The sequence below is a fragment of the Aristolochia californica genome, unplaced genomic scaffold, assembly GCF_029961685.1.
Source record: "Aristolochia californica isolate CCGP_79_NKW_82.1479 unplaced genomic scaffold, dmAriCali1.0.hap1 SCAF_12, whole genome shotgun sequence".
Taxonomy (NCBI): domain Eukaryota; kingdom Viridiplantae; phylum Streptophyta; class Magnoliopsida; order Piperales; family Aristolochiaceae; genus Aristolochia; species Aristolochia californica.
In genome coordinates, this window is record NW_027181793.1 from 15,495,694 (window position 1) to 15,517,416 (window position 21,723).

A 21,723-nucleotide genomic window follows, 5' to 3' on the forward strand; every position below is an offset into this window, starting at 1 on the left:
TTGAAAAATCCAAAAGCTTTTAGTTTTAACCTATCAACTACATTCTTATGTTTGTTTTGGTTTGTTATCATGAAAATTAGAATTAAAGAAAGATCTAAAGACCTTAATCTGACTCTCTATACCACAAGCATTGTTCTACCTTCCCCTCTAGTTTTTATTACATATAACTTGATTGCCAACTCCTACCAACAACTTCATTGGAGAGCCACCAAGATCATTGGGTCATCAGCTTCATTGGAGAGCCACCAAGATCATTGGGTCATGAATCCAAGTCACATAACCATGGTATTGAAAAAGTTGAAAAAGGCTAACATTGACTTGGATGATTCGTGAATGAAAAATAAGAATTTAATTATTATTATTATTATTATTCCCAAAATTAGTTAGCGAAAAAGAGAATTTGATTATTATCTCATTTTCACTAATTATTTTTGGAAATAATGATGATAAAATTCTATTTTTTTTTCTTTTATTTTCTTTTCTAAGGGTTCCAAACACAGAACCTAGGTGACAAGAAAATTAACAATCCCATGATGATCTCTGAACAAGATTACTAGATATTACAGCAACAAACCATAAGAACTACATTTAAGTGTACTCGGAAGCACATGCCAAAACTGCTAGATTTAACAAGCTAATCATTAGTTCAAGTATCGATCATACAGAATCAAAATAATCAGCCTGCCACATAAGAAAAAAATTCTCTTCCTGTGCTACTAGGGGAAAACCAGAGGAAGAAGTCAGAAAATTGAGAAGAGTCAGCACTAGAGCAATTTCTCTGCAATTTGTACAGCATTCAGGGCAGCCCCCTTGCGGATCTGATCTCCACAGACAAATATGTCCAACCTGCCATCAAATGTGTCCAACAATTTAGGTGAAATATCGAATAGTTTTTTATTTGAATTGGGTTGTTGAAAACCATCTTACCCATGGTTCCCATCCTGAGAAACATCTTGTCGAATTCGTCCCACGGCAACATCATCTTTGTTTGATACCTATCAACATAAAGCTTGTTTACAATTTGCTTTCTCCTCTCTGAATGTGTTTGTGTTTTCGTGTGTGTTTGAACAAGTGTGACTGTGTGTATGTGGTGAGAGAAGCAGACCTCCAAAGGTGTAGGGAAGATATTTGAAGTACGATCATCAATCACAATCACACCTGCAGCTTTCTTGAGAATGTCTCTTGCAGTATCCTAGGCAAACAAAGTCAGAAAGAGATCAGCACCTACTTTCCATAATGCAACAAAGGATTCCCAATATAGTTCTCATTTTCATTTCAAAAAAAAATATAGTTTTCATAGCAAAAACTTCTCTGCATGTCCCAAATAAGCAAACATGCCAAGGTTGTAGGAGGCCTCGAATAAACTACTGAAAAGCAGCCAAGGGGTAATCAAATTACAAAAAAAAAAAAAAATTAACAGAAACTTCTTCCATGTCTCTACTTTGAAGGAATTGTACTTGTAAGAAAGTTTACCTTCATAAGAAGGGTGCAATTTCTATTCTTTTTCCAGTTTTTTAAACTTCCACCCTAAGGGACAATCATGCAATTGTATCCATGGCTCGGTTAATAGAAAGGGGGAGGAGACTTGTCGTCTCTTTTTTTTTTTTTTAAATGTTGATAATTTTATTTTTAACAAGGATGATACATCAAGGGAGACCTCCTCTAACAACAAGAAATTGAAGGGGGGGTTGCAATTTAGCACACAAATCAGTAGCCGATCTAAGTACATGAGACCAAGTACAAGAAATGGTGGAAACAATATCCAAAATATCAAGAAAAATCTGATAGTGACACCATAGGAGGAGGGATTAGGTAGAGCACCATCTGATGATGACCTTGGAGTCTCCCTCCACAATAAGGGGCTACTAAAACGGTCCTGAAAATACGCAAGCCATGAAGGAGACTAGAGAGCTCAGCAATAGTCGAGTCAGTAATACCGAGAGGGCCAGAGTAAGAGAGTATGACAGTGCCTCCTGGATAAAAAATAACTCACCAAAGCCAGCCAAACCCGGGTTCCCAAAGACGTTGCCATCAAAGTTCATCTTATAATATGCGGTGGGAGGAGGTGCCCAAATAGCAACTCGACGGGGGGCAGAGGGGATAGACATCTGAGCAATAATCTAGCCGGGGCACAAGAGAGGCAGGTGAATTCTTTCTGAGTGCGGATCCAGGTAAAGATGAGCCATGTGGCAGTGTAGGAAACCTTACAGCAGAGCATAAAGCACAGTCAAATTGTTTGGAGTTCTTCTCCTTCCAGAGGCACCAAGGGACGAAAGCAATACATGCAGCTAGCAGAAGCTTGCCCAAGCTAGGAAGGCGGGTCCCAAAGGAGAAGTGACACATGGTGCTTAGGTCGAGTGGGATGCAGAAGTTGAGTCCCATACTGTCAATCATGCAAGTCCAGACTTCCAGGTGAAGCAATAGTGGAGAAAGTGGCCAACAGTTTCAATCTCCGTCCCATAGAAGGGGCAGAGAGGAACGGGAGTGGTGTTACCATGCCTAATAAAGTTGTCTGCAATGAGGATCTTGTTGCGGAAAACACTCCAAAGAAAAAACTTCACCTCGGGCGGGGTCGAGAGGCGCCAAGTAAAAGCTATTGGGTGGGGGGCGGGTGGCCAAGTCCATCCCATAAGATGGCGGTAGGCCGAGGAGACTGAGAATCGCCCACTGTCATCAGGGAGCCAAATCATCCACTCAGTCGTCTGAGGACGGACCTTAAAACTACTAAGACTACCGATCAGGCCACATACAGAAATGGCTTCTTCATTAGTAAGGTCACGTCTAAGACAAAGATTCCATGAGTGATTCCCCAAAGCATTAGAAACAGATAAGTCGCGACTGGTGGTGAGCTAAAGCAGTGGTGGATAAGACGAGGCAAGAGAATCATCACCCAACCACCAATCCATCCAGAAACACAGACTAAAGCCATCCCCAACAAAGAACCAAATGGCAGTGCAGAATGTGGAGAGCAAATGGAACATAGTGTTCCAGATGGGGGAGAGGTGACGACAGTTGCCGTCAGTGATCCATTTTCTCCAAGATGCCGAAGCTTGAAGGCAATCATTGGGCTTCCACGAAGCCCCCTAGGCAGAGTTGAGCTTCCAGAACCACTTGAGCCATAGAGCATGTCCCATTTCCTTGGTGCATCTGATCCCAAGACCACCCAAAGACTTTGGCATACACACTTCATCCCAGAACTGAAGGGACATTGTTGTCTCCTTACATGACACAAATCAAGGAGTCTTCCTCTTCTTCAACTACTCTCTGTTATCACTCTTTCATCTTCTATTTTCCTTTCTTGTCTTCCAGCCACCAAGACAAATGGACACTAGCCTAATTCTCTAGCCTTAACCATCTAAGAAAACTAGAAAGAAAGGACACTATGCTAGGAAATAAAATTGCCTTAACTACCCTCACAATGTCCCTTTTCACACTCCCCCTTAAGCTGGATTTGACAACTGCAACCTGCTACACAGTTTATCAAATAAAAAGTCAAAACGTTTTTCATGCTTATGTGTACAATGTCTTAAATGAAGCAATTGGCTCACAAATCTTCAGCTTCAACTTGATCCGCTATTTGATCTTGTTAAGGAATAGTCCCACATGGATTACTAAGTACAAAGATCTTGAGTTTATTAGCTGGAAAAGAGGTTTCCTAAGTAGGCTAGTCATTTTGGGATAGGCCTTTGACCCAACTTAACATGGTATCAGAGCGGGTACTCATGTGGGCTTGCACCTAAACTATCTACTTGTAGAGCCACAAAAGAGGCCTATACCTAAAACTATCCACTTGCAAACCCACAAAAGAAGGCCTACACCTAAACTGCCTACTCCTAAATTATCCACTTGTAGAACCACATAAGAGGGTCTACACGTGAGGGGGAGTGTTAAGGAATAGTCCCACATGGATTATTGAGTACAAAGATCTTGAGTTTATTAGCTGGAAAAGAGGTTTCCTAAGTTGGCTAGTCATTTTGGGATTGGCCTTGGACCCAACTTAACAGATCTTGCCATCAGCCATTTCATAAATTCTTATCTGTCCATTCACCCCCTTAATTTAATATCTTGAATAAGCTTGACACAGCAACTTGATCAACTCTTCACTTCCACTCTTAGCAAACTTAAGGCTTCACTTTAGGCCACCACCGAGCATCCATGTAAACTTCACCACCACTATAGTACTTTGTATCTCTCCCCCTCAGGTTGGGTTTCCATGAGACAAAGAGACCTAGCTTGGACGTCAGCCCAAACCAAACAACAAAACTTCATACTCCAACAAACAAGAGGACGACAGCTACCAAGTATTGACACAAAACTCAATCCCTAGCAGATTTCTTAACTTGCCACAACCCCTAGCGATGATAGAAACCGAAGCCCAAAAAAAGGTCAAGCCCATCGATTCTGGTCATATGTATTCCTTTGTACAGCACCAAATCACATGTTTACACTCTTCAATTATTTAGAAAAGGCATGTCACAAAGTTCTACTATGGGTAATAAGTGTGCAGGTATTACTCTGAAGTGATGAAATAACTAAACAATATCATGAGATATATTAGTAGAATTTTTGGAAGAATTGTTGTAGATTGTAGCTAAAGGCTAGGCCTTTCTCCCTTTATTTGTATTTGAGGAAACACAGCTTCAGATCCAAAAGCGCCATCTCTGACCAAAGCCCATTTTACCAAGAAGGACATCAAGGAGCTTCCAATCGACTCTGTCGAAGGCCTTCCCAAAGTCTAACTTGAGAACAAATCAGGGTTGTTTTAAGGTCTTGAAGTAGTGTATAAGTTCATGAAACGTCATTACTGAATCCAGAATATTGCGCCCTTTGATGAAGGCACATTGTCCGTGATGAATGACAAGGGGCAACACAGCTTTGAGATGGTTGGCCAGCAACCAGAAAGAGGCTCCTAAGCTTCTGTAAGTTATGCCGTGGTGGAAAAAATCCTGCACCATGGCATTGATATCCTCTCTAATGATGAACCAGCAGCAGCAATAAAATTCTCGGTTGTACCCGTCAGGAGCTGGCGCACGGTCCTGAGGTAGACCAAGGGTGGCTTTATCAATCTCATCAGCTGAAAATGGGAGTTCAATTAAGCCAGCAGCAGCAGGTGGAATTTTGGAGAGATTGACATTCTGGAAGAAAGGGTGGGATGAGCAACTTTCGGTATTCAGCCCTGCAAAAAACTCACTAAGGTGTTAGTAATGGAGGGTCAGTCCGAGGTTACTTCACCATCAACACATGGCGCAGTAATTCAATTGGCCCGACGCCTAGCAGAGGCAACAGCATGGAAGAAATTGGAGTTGGCATCACCTTCAAATAGCCATCTGAAGCACGTGCGTTGCTTCCAATGGGTACACTCATTGTGAGTAAAAGTTTGCAGTTGGCTAGATTACAAATCTCTCCTTGAGTTTAAATGGCTAGATTCTAGCTCTAGCAAATTCTCTTGTATACATTAACCGGCTCTAGATCAGTCTTATCAAGAAAATAGGGAAAATATAAGAGGAAAACCTACACCCTTTGAAATATGGAGAGACAATTTTCTCCTTGAGATTTCCATATCTTCAACCTTTGATGCACAAAAGGAAAGATTTATGGAGCTTGATGCATAGAGAATTTGAGAGATATAGGAATTTTTTGCAAGTTTCGAGTTCTTTTCTCTCAAAAATGGGTTTATGAAGAATTTCAAGTAAAACAATGGTTGAGTGTTGCTCTCATGTGTCGTTACTACATGTTTGGAGGGGTATTTATGAGTTTCCCCTTCAAAAGAACTGTTTTTTGCCCATTACAAATAAGGGAAAAAAGTGTTGATCGATTTTCGGAAAGATATGATCGATTAACCATATACAATGGCTATATTTTTCAGTTCCCTAAGCTTGTTGACTGATCAAGCCATCGATCAGTTGAATTCTCAACTTATCAAAAATGACTAATTGATCGATCATGCTTAGGTATACCTGGCTATGCAACACTGTGTGATCGGTCACAGTTTTGGTATGATCGATCATGCTTTATAGCTTTTGTTAGGCAGTTTTTGTATGATCCATCAATCCAAGTAGGTTGATCCATCAAGTTTTATGGCTCCTGTAAGGCAGCTTTGTATATGATCAATTAATTTGTTTCATAGATCGATCATGCTTTATAATCGTCTATCAATCTATATTAGTGCGATCGATCAAGCTTAGTAGGTTGATCGATCATGCTTAGTAGGTTGATCGATCATGCTTTATGCCAGATTATGAAATTTGGACTTTAAGCATGACAATGAATTTGCTGGTTTTGCAAGTTTAAAACTCTATAATGCATCGGATAAACATGATTGTGAGAGAAATATGCCCTAAAACTCCAAGATCTCATGTACCTCAAAATCGGACTTTTGGTGTTGTCCCCTTAAATGACTAGAGTTCTTGAAATTTTTCTATATAGCTTAGACTCTAATCTTTAAGTTTTCATTTCTTGGCTTGCAGCTGCTTCTTCAAGATGACTTGACACACATTTAAGCTCAAGGTCTTGCTTTGAGTTTACCGGTTCTTTGTGCAGACCTTGTCGTGGTGTCTCTTGAAGAAGTTGCATCTAAAATGTTTAATTGCAAATGTTAGTACAAACAAGGTTATGTTTTGTTATCATCAAAATATAGATGGAGGTCAACATAGGTCAACAATGTTTTCTTATAAAAACTAGATTTTTAGGGCTTAAGAGGAACAGGGACATTGATTAAATTAGAAACAAGGGTGAGGGGTCTCTAAACCCCAATATCTCCCAAACTTCTATTATCCAAATTTGACAAAAAACCTTTTGAGAAAATCACATTCCATTTCAAAAAAAAATCACATTTGCATTTCTATCTAATAGCATCTCTTGCTTACATTCCACAAATTTCCATCTTTCCCTTTTCAGCATTGCCATATTTTTCCGTTGCATTCATTCCCAAATTTCTTAATTAAACATCTCTCACCATGTTTGAATATTAAAAAATTTAACATTTTTCCCCCCTTAAGACAATCCCCTACTAGCTAGTCAATGCAAAGTAATAACAAAAAGTAGACCACACCCAACAGCCCTTTGATATGGAATGGGGGGGGGGGGGGGGGGGGGGGGGGGGGGGCGGTGTTAGTCGACATGACTCAGGACATGATCTACATGCGCATTACTTGGTTCATGTCCTGAAGTCGTTAGGGAGCGCCAAACTTCATGTCATGTACATGATCATCCATGACTCAAGAGTTCATGTCCCAAGAGTAAACGGCGAAAAGTACTTTCCGCCCGATTTTGAGAATCATGTACATGACACTATCGCGGGGCTCTCTCTGCCGCACACCCTCCGTTTCATTCCCGCAGCCCTCTCTCGTTCTCTGCTTCCTCTCTCGTCTCCACCGACCCTCTCCGGTCTCCCTCTCTATGGCGTCCATCTCGCTGCGAACGTCCTTTCGGCGTCCTTCTCTCCATCTCGGACTCGCTCTCCCTCTGAACCTCCCGCTCGATTTTGACATTTGGGCTGCGATTTTTTAATTTCTACTTCGATTCGGCATCGATTTCCCCATTCAGCTTTGATTTTAGCCATCGGCTTCGGTTTAACAGCCATCCTCCCTCTCCTCTCCCTCTCGACCTCCGTCGCAGAGCACGAGAGGTCGAGCATCTGTTGCAGAGCTTCTCGGCCTCCCTCTCTTCTCCCTCTCAACATACCGTCGGAGTGCCGCCTCTGTCGACGTTGCCCACCGCCGTCGCTGTTGCCCGCTGGCTCGCCGCTGAGGAAGACAACAATGGTTTAATTTTTCCTAAGTTAGAAAAAATTAAACTATCGTCATAAAAATCATTAATTTATAAATTTTATTTATAAAATAATTATTTTTATTTATAAAATAATTATTATTTTTATAAAATAATTATTTTTTTTATTTTATATATTTATTTTATAATTACTATATTAAAATAGTGGTTTAATAGTTATAATTAAAATCTTTTTAAAATAAATATTTGATAAATTATTTTGGCATAATTATCCGATTGCTATAGTTAATTAAACCAATGGTTTTAAATTTTGTGATAATATATTATTAATTAATAATACAAAAAATATATTATGTACAAATATATAGTGTGTTAAAGTTATGATTAGATCAATTTTTTCTCTTAAATTATTCATTTTTAGGTTAAAGTATATCATATGTCATTAATAAATTAATAACTCAACGTATTACTTTCGTTTTTGTTATTTATAACGTTATTTATATATTATTTGTAATTAATCATGTACTTATTTCATTGGCTCATGTAATTACCATATTAATGCACAATAAAATATCTAATTCAATTAATAAATATATTAATATATTTAATTATACATTAAATAACTTATTCGTGTAGTAATAATGGTTGTTTTACTTAATTTGGGGTTTAAGGATTATGTTGTAATTAAGTGCACTGTAAAGGTTTAGGGATTCTCTTGTTTTTTTTGTTTTTCTCGTGTTGGGGCACTAACACTGGAAACTGTTTTCCAATGCACATGAAGTCGTCAACACTAACACCAAGTGCGAAGATGATCTTCATGTACATGACTGACATGATCTTCATGTTGGACATGAACTTGAACTTCAAAAATCCATTTAGGGGACTAACCCCCCAAAGTGATCAATTGAATCAAGACATCAATAATGATCAAATCTCTTTCCTTCATTCAACTAATTCAAGAGCTGCACATTCTCAATATCCCAATGCAAACATGAAATCACCTTACAATTTAGCTTATTTCCACTTTCTGAGATGCTTCACATTCAAGACGAACCCGTGTGTTCATGGTATTTCTTAAAGAAACATGAAAACAAATTAAGATTTTTTTTTTTAAATGAAAACAAATTAAGAATCATACTGTTAATACGTAACCTTCCTTTCTTTTCCTTTGAAAAGAATTAAACTAGAAGATTTACAAATAGACCAAATTGTTACAGAGCTGCACCTAATATTTCAATGCTAAAAACCAGTAAAGATTGCAGAAAAGGTCCACCTGACCTAATAAGTAGCATTCAAATAATAGTTAAAAACTATCCTAGAATATGGTTAGCTAAAATAAAAAAGTAAGATATGCATCTAAAATTACCTTTCACGTTTTTTGAGAATGTTGAAAGATTATAAAACGATATATTTGATTCAGAAACACTTTAATGAAGTGACCTTTTAGAGAAGATTAGGTACAACCTCATCAAGGGGCTTCTCAAATTGGAGATTGACACTCTCAGCATGTGCACGCATCACAGGAACTCGTATACAAGTAGCGGTCAGCTTAACATCATTATCATTCTGTGACAAAGTATAGAATCCATGAAAAGAACATGAACAAGATAAGTTTACATGTCCTACAATAATCCAAAGAGAACGTACAAGGGGGAGATAGAAAGAAAAAGAAAGAGAGGGAGAGAGAATGAAAAAAACAAAGAATAAATTAAATGAATAAATAGAACACAATTCACAAACACATACCCAGATTTTTCTTGTCTCCTTCACCAGTTTCATTTCCTCCTCATTGTACCCATTTGAAAGGACCGGTGCATTGTGAGAAAAGAGATTAAATGCATACTGCATAGTCTCAAAAGTTTCAAATAGTTACTGTTGAACAAGAAAGAAAACTCATAAAGATAGAGCAAGTGTGAGTAGCAGAAGAACCTGCTGCTTAAATATTTTGCAGGTGGGTTGCTTTCCCTCCAGAACCTAAAGAAAAGAATGGAGAAGTTCCAGGCTTGTTAAAAAATGATAGACACAAAACCAAAAGTATTTCATGAAAATGCTTGAAAAGAAGAGAACCTCACGAGTCTGCAGTTCAAGCTCTTCCATTGCTGCTGCACCAGCACCGCTAGCTGCCTGATATGTGCTAACAACCATCCTTAATACCTGGCCAAAATCTTAACCATGTAATTCCCCAAAATATATGGAGTTGTTTTTTGAAAAGTAAAAATTTGGCTTACTCTAATAGTTGGGGTTTTTTAATGTTAAATCAACGATTTGTCAAACACCAAAAAAATAGAGAGAGTACATAGCAGCCAGATAAAAGCTGCAAGTACAAACACAAGGTAATACATATACTTACAAAGTGGGAGGAGCCTCTCTTTACGAGGAAAGAGCGAGATGATTGCTAGATTGGTATATTTGATTATAGACACGAGGATTCCATTAGCAAGATTTAAAATTTCCACAAAACAGTACCAACGTAGTAAAAACCAGACCCGCCACCAGATCAATGGCATAGCCAGTTTGAAACTTTTTCTTTGAACTATGCATGATCTTTCCTTTTTATGGAGATTTCCATTTGCAATTAGATTTGGGACTAAGTTATATGTAAATGGTAATCAATCACACAATTGACACTAAAAAGATTTATAATATTCACAACCCAAACTCATATTGCTACATCCACTCCCGAGTTTTTTTGTCTTGGAGTTGAATGCACTATGCAGAAGCCAAATAGCCTTTACATCAAAAAGACCTCAAACGCCAATTACCGCTTTAACCACAAAGAGACTTTTCAGAACAGCACACTAGCCAAGACCCACAAATGGGATTTTCAACAGCTCACTAGGCTACACAAGCCTAGACCCACAACTGGATTTTGGCACCTCAACAGCAACCTCAACAGATATCTCAATGAATTGAGTTGAGGATTGGTCTTTCCTACATAAGATTTGACCAAAAACCTGAAAGGGTCACTTGCCTACAATTAAGCACATACATCAAATGTCTCTCGATAGGCAGAACATAAGCTCAAATAAAAGTACTCTCCTCCTATTTGCTCTTTGAATTTATGAAAGCATCTCAAATTAAGTTCCTAAACAATTTGATTTCAAAGTAAAAAGCTATTTTGGGAAAACTCGAAACCAATTTCAAAATGCAGCCCTTGTAAATGCTTCAAGAAGATGACAAACGATTAATTCAAGCCTCAAATGTAATCTGCTGAACAAAATTGATTTCAGGAAAAAGAAAAAAAGTATTCAGCAATGATAATGCACGCATACATAAGGATTTTAAAGTAAACAGCTTAGGGTGTTTGTTTTATGCAAAGGCCAACTTCATGTGGAAGCAGAATTTGAGATTTTGAGCACAAGAAGATAAGTTGCTAATATAAAATTGATTTCAATGTAAAGAATACAAGTTTAGCAACAAAAATACTAAGTACAAACTCATATTTTAAAATAAAAGCTTACTATACTTAGCTATTTAGAATTGGTTTTTTTTCTTCCCCAAATCAACTTCCAAAGAGGATTTCAAAGTCTAGAATGCTTTGGACGGCTTCCTAGTCATTGTGGCTTGCTTCTCATGTAATTTGGAGCAAAAGATAACTTAACTAGAAGAGGATCCAACATTCAAAAACATTAGCCATTTTGCCTAGAAATGACCCTTTCGCCCTCTAGTAAAAACCAAATCAATGCTCAAAATTTGTGAAAAAATATTTAATAACTTCGTTTTGAGTTGCTCATCACAATAGTAAAACTAACAAACTTTGGAGTCTTCATCTACAACATTTTTAGGTTCCACCATTCAAAATGTCTTCTTTTTCAAGTTGCTCATTGTTGGAATGTTGAGATCATCGCTCCAAAGGACTTCATTCTTAATCACTTTCCCTTGTCTTCAGCCATTTGAACAAGTATGAAATCAGCTCTCGAGATGGGATAACCTCACAACTCTCAAGATGATGGATTCTACCAAGGGGGTGATCACGGGGCTTTCTTTCAATTTAAAACTTTAAATCACACTCTCACTTCCTAATAGCTAATTGAGGTATTGAAGATGCAGCGAACAATAATTAAACTATTGGTGGAATGAATGATGTATATATTAACAAAGAAAACAAAACCAATACAAAATCAGAGGAGCAGATCCCAAACCACAAGGGACTGGAGGGTTGCTCCCTGCTTAGCAAAGCACATCTGCTACCAAATTTTTGGATCTCGGAATATGAGACCAAATACAAGTAAAGTGGGAAGCAATATCCATAATCTCTAAGAAGACATCCCAGTGGCGCCACAAGGGGGGGAGGCACGGTCACACCATCTGATGACCACCTAGGAATCTCTAATGCCACTTGAGAATGGATGATGCTTTTGTGACTTGATTTATGAATTTTGAACCTTGAGGACAAGGTTCTTTTGTAAGGGCGGAAGAATATTATACTCCAAGACTTGGAGTGTTTTAGTTATATTCTTGCTATTTTCAGTGTTTAAGGCATTGAGAGTAACTAGTAGCAAATTAGAGGGGTTAGTAGAAGCAATTTAGAAGGTGTGTACTGTAATTATCTCTAGGCTTGTCACTTCCCTATTCAGAATAGGAAACCACCAATCAATAAAGAGAAAGAAGACACACATTGGGGAGGGATCCAAAACCAAACCAATTGTCTAGAACTTTTTGCGTTTTCTCTCTCCCCAACTCTCAAGCTTCTCTTTTTCCTCACATCTCTCTCTATAACTGACACCAGATTTCTGCTCTAAATGAGGAATACAACAGCTTCATAACCTCTAATGCAACACCTTGAAAGAGAGTGCAATGAAGAAGGAGAAGATCGACTATGTCTTCCTTGATACACAAAGCTTGCAATTGTGGATAGGAAAACACAAAGCCCTTCTATTAAGAGTATTAAGAGTTAAAAATTTACCTTTGAACAAACAATATCTACACAATGGAATCGAAGAGAAGCACATAGGCTTCCATGACAGAAAAAAATCCAGGAGGAAAGAATGAAGGTGACCTCATAGTAGGAGGCAACTATAAATTTTACATTACTATGCCATTTCCAAATAATATCACCCTCCTTATGATTTTGGATCTAAAGATGGTCAAGAGCAGAAGGCTACTAGCAGAGACAATCTTGTGGTGATTGTTTCCTCCCCCTCCGAGCCTTCATATTTCTTTTCTTTTAATAAAATTTGCTCACTTTTCAAAGAAAAAAAATCCACCAAGAGTTCCACCTGCTCATGTGTTGCTCCTGTTACTTGGATGCTTGAATAGAAACATCCCCATTCCTCACAATAGTCTGAATAAACCATATAAGGAGAGGAATCACCTGTGCAGTAATCTTTCTAATAGTTTAGCAGATTCTTTTTCAAGAGGAGTTGAGAAGTAATCTCTTGTTGCACGGTGATTAACTCCTCTGTATTTTGTTTGTTGTAGATGAGCTATAGACCCTGTAGTAATTGGTGTCTTTCCTCTCTCTACTTTACTAAATTTCTCACCTTCCAAATAAACAAAAGAAATCGACTGTAGAGCCATTATTCACATGAAAGCAATGACAGCCAAGTAAATACTTTTCACAAATCAATTTTCCACAAGGGTCCCTATATGAACTGTCATTATGGAGGCAATACGTATCATTTAAAATTCTCTTCCAAGTCAACTTTCTCCACAGGATATCTCTGAACTCATTCCATGACAAGACCATTGTTCTCGTTGTAGAACTTCTTCACACACAAATAGGGGCAGTGTATTGAAAACCTGACCCCAGCCTGCAAAGCAACCACATCACCTCACCATGCCCCACACCACATGCCCACTTCCGTCCTACCCTCACCCCCACCCCCATCTCCATCTCCAGCACAACAAAGAAAGGAAGCAATCTGCAGCAGTATAGAACCACCCCAAGGGATGGGGTGAGGCCCCCTCTCCACTGGAAAATTTTAGAGGAGAGAAAAGCCTCCACGTCCTTCTCCTCCTTGCATAAAGAGAAGTAAAGACCCTCCTCTCAATAAACATAGAGAGGAGGAAAGGGGAAGAGAAATCCCCTCATTTACTGAGAAGCATGAACAAGAGGAAGGTAAAGGGCACAAAAGGAAAGAAGTAGAGGGAGGGGACACGTGGACCTGTTGTAGACTCAATAGCACACCGAGTCACACAACGAAGAAGCCAACAACAACTCACTCAATAGGATTTAATTCTTATATTTCTTTGAGTAGGATTTATTTCTTATATTGTTTTAAGTAAGAGTTATTTCTTATATTGTTTTAAGTAGAAGTTATTTCTAATTACTTTTTATGTAAGGGCATTATGGGGAATTATTGTAACCCTAACCCTAAAATTCCTTTACGTGACCTATTTAAAGGAAAGGTATGAATGAAATAGGTAAGTTTTGAGATTTTAGAATAACCTAGTCTAAATAGGTTGAGATCACCTCTTGATCTCGAGTTTAGGGTTTACTCCAAAAATCCAACCTATCCTTCACCCTCCATTGCCATCCATCTTCACCCAAATTCATCCCTCATCATCCATACTAAGAAAAGGAGCTTCCTACCCCTTTTCCGAGCCCAAAGAGAGGATCTTCTCTCATCACCACCGTCAACAAGAAGTTGGGTTCAATCCCCTCTTGACGAGCAGCAAAGGAGGAGTAATTCTGGTTCTTTCACGTGAGGGATTAGAGCCACTCTTCTTGCTGGGAATTCATCACGAAAATAGAGCAAGGACAGCCATCAACGTGAGTCAAGGCTGCCCCATCAAGCTAGGTCTTCAAGTCCTAGAACGAGCTGCATCAAATCAAGGTTGAAACCTTGATTAACGTGAGCAAACAGGTATTTCTCCATTCTTTCTCCACCTGAATTACTTCTATTCTAGCTATAACTTTAGCACTAGAATGAGATCATAAAAAGGGAGATTGATCACTAGTGGAGAGTACCCGAAGAAGGGACCTTTAACCCTCCTTACCGAATCCAGCAACTCAGTACCAGTGCTGGATTCACAACTCCCACAACGTGTTACTCAATCCATGACCCGGGACCGTAACAACTTGGTATCAGAGCAGGGTAACATAGGGGATAATATCAGCAATGAAGAAATCCAAATCAGGATACAAAAGATAGAAGATAGCCTTGAAACAGCACAACCAGTGTTGGGAAAGGTTTGTGGTTTGGAAGAAGAGATGAGCCGAATCATTAGCATGCTACAGGAGTTGAGGACAGAGAGACATCAGAGTCCAAAGGTGAGAGAGGTTGTTCAACCATATCACAAAAGAGGGGAGCAGTGGCCTGGGCGCACTACTGTCCAAGCACTTCAGCATGGAGGCATAATCCCAAGGTACACCAAGTTAGAGTTTCCCTCTTTCAATGGTTTTGTGGATCCCGTAATTTGGTTGCATAGATGTGACAAAAAAAATTTGAACCAAGGGACTACTGAATGGGATAAGGTGCAATTAGCCTCTTTCCATATGACAGATGAAGCCATGTTATGGGTGAGTCAAGTAGAGAAAGAAAGACTGGGAATGACTTGGGGAGAATTTAACAATCTATGCACAGTTAGATTTGGGCCTCCTGCCAACAGCAACCCCCTGGGAGAGTTAGTCCTATTGAGACAAACGGGTTCGGTGGAACAATATCAAAAACTATTCCAGGAAAAGTTGGCTCGTGTTGGGGAGAGGGTATTGGTTGACCAGCATGTCTCCTTATTCACAGCAGGTCTCAATGAGTATTTACGGCTAGAGGTAGAACTCCTTATGCCCACGGATCTAGCTCATGCCATGAATATGGCCCGAGCAATGGAACAACGACAACAGCTGCAACAACGTAAGCCGGGTTGGTCGAGTGAGAGGAACACTTCCTCCACGTGGCAAGGACGCCGCTATAATTCATCTCAGGGAGCATCTACAGCAGCACCATCCAGACACACTCCGACTACGACTCGGGTAGCCGATCCCCACCCTGGTAATTCCCTACCTAGCTTTATAAAAAAATTGACGAGTGCGGAGATGGCAGAAAGGCGGTCCAAAAATCTCTATTATAACTGCGATGAGCAGTATCGGGTCGGACATCAATGTAAACGATTGTTTTGGCTCGAGGTGGAGGAGTCAGAGGATCCAGAGGATATTATCGAGGAGGAACCACTAGAGATATCCTTGCATGCTATTACTGGGCAGAAATCGCCTACTACAATGCAAGTCCGAGCTCATGTCATCTACCGCGAACTGGTGGGACTAGTCGACTCGGGGAGTACACACAATTTTCTGAGTTTGACAACCGCACAGCATCTCCAGCTCCAGATATACACTCATCCGACAGCCACCGTCTCAGTGGCCAATGGCGAGAAGGTCCCTAGCTATGGGATTAGTAAGGCGGTAACTTTTTCCATTGGATTTACTTCATTTAATGCGGAATTTTTTGTTATTCCCCTGGCGGGATTTGATATGGTTTTAGGCATTAAATGGTTACAAACATTGGGGCCCATTCTGTGGGACTTTTCGACTTTAACCATGAGCTTTGATTTGGCCGGAAGTCGTGTGCTCTTACAGGGTTGTCAGGTGGACAGGGCCCACCGCATACACACTTTGCAGACACAGGATCAGCCTGACAGTACTAGTGATGGTCTGGTTCAGGAGTTCTCTGACCTCTTCCAGGAGCCTTCGGGGTTGCCTCCCATGAGGCACTGTGACCACAGAATCTGTCTGAAACCAGGTTCTGAGGTAGTGGTCGTGCGACTATACCGTTACCCACACCTTTAGAAGGACGAGATAGAGCGTCAGTGCCATGAGATGTTGAAATAGGGTCTTATTCGTCCCAGCCGCTCCTCAATCTCTTCACCCGTCTTACTTGTGAAGAAACATGATGGGACATGGAGGTTCTGCGTAGATTATCGGGAGTTGAACGTGCAGACAGTAAAAGACAAGTTCCCGATTCCGGTAGTGGATGAGCTTCTGGATGAGTTACATGGGTCGTGGTTATTCACTAAACTCGACCTCCGTTCGGGATACCATCAGGTCCGGATGCACCCCTCTGATATCGAGAAGACGGCATTCCGCACGCACCATGGTCACTTTGAGTTCGTCGTCAAGCCGTTCGGGTTATCCAATGCACCCTCCACTTTTCAAGCTTTGATGAACGAGGTATTTAGCCCCTATCTTCGAAAATTTGTTCTTGTATTTTTCGATGATATTTTGATATATAGCAAGTCGGTTGAGGAGCACTTGGCACACTTGAGGATTGTTTTCGACTTGTTAAAAGCACATCAACTCTATTTGAAACATTCCAAGTGTTCTTTTGCGGCTTTACATGTGGGGTATCTGGGACACATTATCTCACATGAGGGGGTTACGGTGGATCCCGAGAAGATCCGAGCTATTCATGAGTGGCCGCAACCACAATCGTGTTCTGCATTACGGGGTTTTCTGGGTCTTGCGGGCTACTACCGCAAATTTATTCAGAACTATGGGCCAGTGGCAGCACCATTGACGAGTTTACTAAAGAAAAATTCCTTTATTGTTACGGTCCCGGGTCATGGATCGAGTAACACGGCGTGGGAGTTGTGAATCCAGCACTGGTACTGAGTTGCTGGATTCGGTAAAGAGGGTTAAAGGTCCCTTCTTTGGGTACTCTTCCACCAGTGATCAATCTCCCTTTTTATGATCTCATTCTAGTGCTAAAGTTATAGCTAGAATGGAAGTAATTCAGGTGGAGAAAGAATGGAGAAATACCTGTTTTGCTCACGTTAATCAGGGTTTCAACCTTGATTTGATGCAGCTCGTTCTAGGACTTGAAGACCTAGCTTGATGGGGCAGCCTTGACTCACATTGATGGCTGTCCTTGCTCTATTTTCATGATGAATTCCCAGCAAGAAGAGTGGCTCTAATCCCTCACGTGAAAGAACCAGAATTACTCCTCCTTTGCTGCTCGTCAAGAGGGGATTGAACCCAACTTCTTGTTGACGGTGGTGCTGAGAGAAGATCCTCTCTTTGGGCTCGGAAAAGGGGTAGGAAGCTCCTTTTCTTAGTATGGATGATGAGGGATGAATTTGGGTGAAGATGGATGGCAATGAAGGGTGAAGGATAGGTTGGATTTTTGGAGTAAACCCTAAACTCGAGATCAAGAGGTGATCTCAACCTATTTAGACTAGGTTATTCTAAAATCTCAAAGCTTACCTATTTCATTGATACCTTTCCTTTAAATAGGTCACGTCAAGGAGTTTTAGGTTTAGGGTTACAATAATTCCCCATAATGCCCTTACATAAAAAGTAATTAGAAATAACTCCTACTTAAAACAATATAAGAAATAAATCCTACTTAAAACAATATAAGAAATAAATCCTACTCAAAGAAATATAAGAATTAAATCCTATTGAGTGAGTTGTTGGCTTCTTTGTTGTGTGACTCGGTGTGCTATTGAATCCACAACAGGACCCTCCTCCCTCTTTCTCCCAGGGAGAGACATATCCATGGGATGGGTTCAAAAAATTCTGACCTGCACCTGAACCCTGATTTTTTTCTCAAAGGGATCCTCCCCACAGGCGAATGGCTTCCCTATACCTGCACTGAACAGGTCCAGGCAGGACAAACTACACCCAAACTGCCCATCTTCTTTAGAAGTAAACTTACTCCCAATTGATTAAATGGAATAGAAGCAATTTGAGGTCTCCCTCCAAAAATTTCACACATTAAGTGCTTCAATGTTGGCAAGCAAGCTACCTGGGCAACTTATGAAACAAAGATAACATATGGAGAGACTTGATGGGTGGAGGATGACTCAGCTTCTCCTTCCAAGAGGAAAATATTTAACCTTGAGAGGCCAGATCACACAGTCCTTTAAAGCATTCAGAGAGAAATTATGAAAGAGTATTTAGTAAACTCAGAGGCAACTGGAAGAGTCAAAAAGCTAGAACATTGCTTATTCGCCTGCAGGTATACAAGTAACAGTACACACAGAAGTGAACCGCTCACCTACTTGACCAGCTTTCCCTCTTCTAGCTAAATGCAATTCTTTGAAGAAATATCTGAATTGGAATTACAGGTCGTTCAGTAGTGTAGAATAACGTAATAACACTTCTAAATCCAGTAAGGAACATCCATAGTGCCTCACATATCCAAAGCCTAATACAAAAGGTATAAAAGTTATTTGCCACTACATGATCCCAAGCATATTTGGTTTTCATGAACAATCAGAGAATGAAATGTATCGTATTTTTTAAGGAACATCCATAGTGCCTCACATATCCAAGCCTAATACAAAAGGTATATAAGTTGCTTGCTCCTATTTGATCAACAAGCATATTTGGTTTTCATGAATAATCTGAGAAAGCAATTTGTCATATTTGTTATTAGATGATAAGAGGCATCCTAACTTCAACTAATCATTTTGGCAGAAATTATCCCAACTTGAACAGGATTCTGTAAGTAGAACCACCCATCAAGGACTAATTCGTTTGCATGGACCCATGATAGCGAGAATAGTCTGTCTTACTTCTTGCCTCTTTTTTACAATCACCTACCTCCTTGGTGTGTCTCATCACACTTATATTGAGTACACATGAGGAGAGCGGCGGCAGATTCAACAACCAGAGTTCACCACGGGGCAGAGAGCTAAGAAAGAGTTGATCCCAGTCATTCGATTATTAATTCAGTTTTTTTATGTTTTCTTTGACTAAGCGCCTAGCACGAAAGCCGTTGCTTGTTGGCTTGGTTTCCCGATTGAACCTAGGCGAGCAGCTGTAAAGGTTGCTATTGCTGTTTTCTGCAAGAGCAAGTGCAGTACTCGTTACTGTACTTACAGAGCTTTCAAGGGTACTTACTTGATTGAGCTCAAATTTTGAGTAGTCTTATCTTGGAACAGGAGAAATCCCAATTTTCGAAGAAGGCATGACAGCAGTGGCATACAACTTTGGACCTCATGGCCAGCCCCGTCACCTTTCGGAATGGGGTTGTCTACAAGACGCTCTTAAGGGCTCTTGTCTTCTCGGATTTCATTTTTTTTTTGTTATAAAAAGCTTTGACCTACTCCCTGAGTACTTGAACCTGGCAAGATCCTTAACACATCAAATTCGATGGAAAGACTGATTGATTGTCCAAACAAGAATATTGCCCTGATTAATAACAGCTAAAAATCTTGGCCTTATGCTATTATTTCAATCCCCTGTGTGGTACAGAGATTTTAAAGACTAGGCTCATAGCGGGACTCCTTCTCAAACAGTAGGTTTTTGACCATTGATCCGAGAGTGTTAGGACCTAGCAAGCAGTTAAAAGCCAAAACTTTGTTTCACTGACTAATCAGAATGAACTAATCATAGGCAGTTGGTTATACATTTATTTTTTATCTTTGTAAGTAGACAGGTTGGCTAGTCAACTACATGCAATTTAAAAAAAATAGTTGTTTATCACCTCATAATATGTTGTGAACCTCCATCTTACAGAGTTCTTCGTCTTTTTTGTCAGTAGAAAATGCTTACACTAAAATCTTTGTAACCATCAAACTAAAACCCCAAATAACAGAGATTGGTGCCATCTCATGGAAGAAGCTCCAATTTAACACGTCAAGTATGAAGAACACAAGAGTTCTAACCATAGCAGATCTTTCAAGTTCAAATTTTTAGACATGTTTTTTAAAATCTGTCCGTGCGTGTGCGTGTGCGTGTGCGTGTGGGTGTGGCAGCCATAAGACATATGATGGTAGAGCAACTTCTAAAACACGCAGTACTCAAGCTGTTTACCTTGGCCCGCCGATGAAGCGGAGTGGCAGCCATAAGACATATGATGGTAGAGCAATTAGGGTTAGCAATGATAGCTCCCTTGCCAGAGCCCAGCTTAATGTGAACCATTGCCTCAGGATTGACCTCTGGGATGACGAGAGGGACTAAATCATCCATCCGAAAAGCAGAACTGTTGTCCACAACAATCGTACCACGCTCCACAGCCAACGGGGCGAACTGTTTGCTCACTGAACCGCCCGCGCTGAACAGCGCAATATCGACTCCGCCGAAGCTTTCGGCGGTGAGCTCCTCGACGACATAATCCTTACCTTCGAAAGACATACGCGAACCGGCGGAGCGCTTGCTGGCGAGCATTTTGATCGATCGGTAAGGATAGTCACGGTCGGAGAGAACCCGGAGGAATTCCTGACCAACGGCGCCGGTCACCCCGACTACGGCGACGGAAGGGCCGGACTCTGTAGCGCTCATGCGAACGTCGAGGCGCCGCGGGCCAGCTTTGATGCGAGGGACACCAAATCGGGAGGAGAAGAAGGAATAGTTGGCTGGGGCGCAGGAGGCGGCTGAGGCTGGCATTTTCAGTATATTACACTTTGCACGGCGGCGCCTCCTGTGCTAGTTGTACAATGGTCTTTGAGTGAGAGAAGGGGGTTTAAGAAGAAGGTAGAGTTCGAGCCAAGAGAAAAATAAACTGAAAACCCCACATCAAACAGTGTCCAACGTGTTTGTTTCAAAATATGAATGATTCAAGTTAAACCGGATACATATTTTAAAATTAAATAATGGAGCCTCAAGGGCATAGTGGCTAACCATAGGTTCCATACGGAATCAGGGATGGGCAAGGATCAGTGTAAAAATAGAATGAAAGAGACCAATTTACAGTGGTTCAGCTGACCTACGTCCACCTGAGTGATAAGGATAAATTTTTCACTAATGATAATCAGAGTTATATAATCCTTATATAATATTAAACCCTAGAGGTATTTGTATAAAAAAAACACAAATACCCATATACATTAATAACCCCCCAACCTTATATTATGTGAGTCATATGTTCAACAATCTCTACTTTGGCGAATATTCACTCCTTAAGAAATAAAACATAACTTAGGACTCCACCTGGAAGAATAGGTTGGGGGTCGTATCTCATCTAGCAACTGGAGACATTTTATAAGTCCCCTATCGCTCTCTTCCCCATGGGAAGCTCCACTGACTCCCATGTCTGGTTTTTATGCAGAGACTCCATCTGCTCCATATCCTCCACCATAACACTTATCCATCTACTTTTCTCCTGGATT

At 40.3% G+C, this 21,723-nt stretch overlaps 1 protein-coding gene across 1 annotated transcript; it reads right to left on the bottom strand.

The window, feature by feature from the left end:
• Positions 1-519: 519 nt before the first annotated feature.
• Positions 520-21,088, bottom strand: LOC137945929 (uncharacterized). The gene is made up of 8 exons (XM_068792031.1): positions 20,429-21,088; positions 9,796-9,882; positions 9,658-9,702; positions 9,475-9,570; positions 9,193-9,294; positions 1,106-1,192; positions 928-995; positions 520-846 (listed from the first exon to the last, which is right to left on the bottom strand). The coding sequence occupies exons 1-8, from the start codon at positions 20,999-21,001 to the stop codon at positions 765-767; spliced, it is 1,140 nt and encodes a 379-aa protein (XP_068648132.1). The 5' UTR covers positions 21,002-21,088; the 3' UTR covers positions 520-764.
• Positions 21,089-21,723: the final 635 nt, after the last annotated feature.

Coding starts and splice junctions, on each gene's coding strand:
- LOC137945929 (XM_068792031.1), bottom strand. CDS start 21,001: ATGCCAGCCTCAGCCGCCTCCTGCGCCCCAGCCAACTATTCCTTCTTC. Junction 9,295..9,474: donor AGGAGACAAGAAAAATCTGG/GTATGTGTTTGT, acceptor ACTTTGTCACAG/AATGATAATGATGTTAAGCT. Junction 1,193..9,192: donor TTGAGAAGCCCCTTGATGAG/GTTGTACCTAAT, acceptor TTGTTTGCCTAG/GATACTGCAAGAGACATTCT.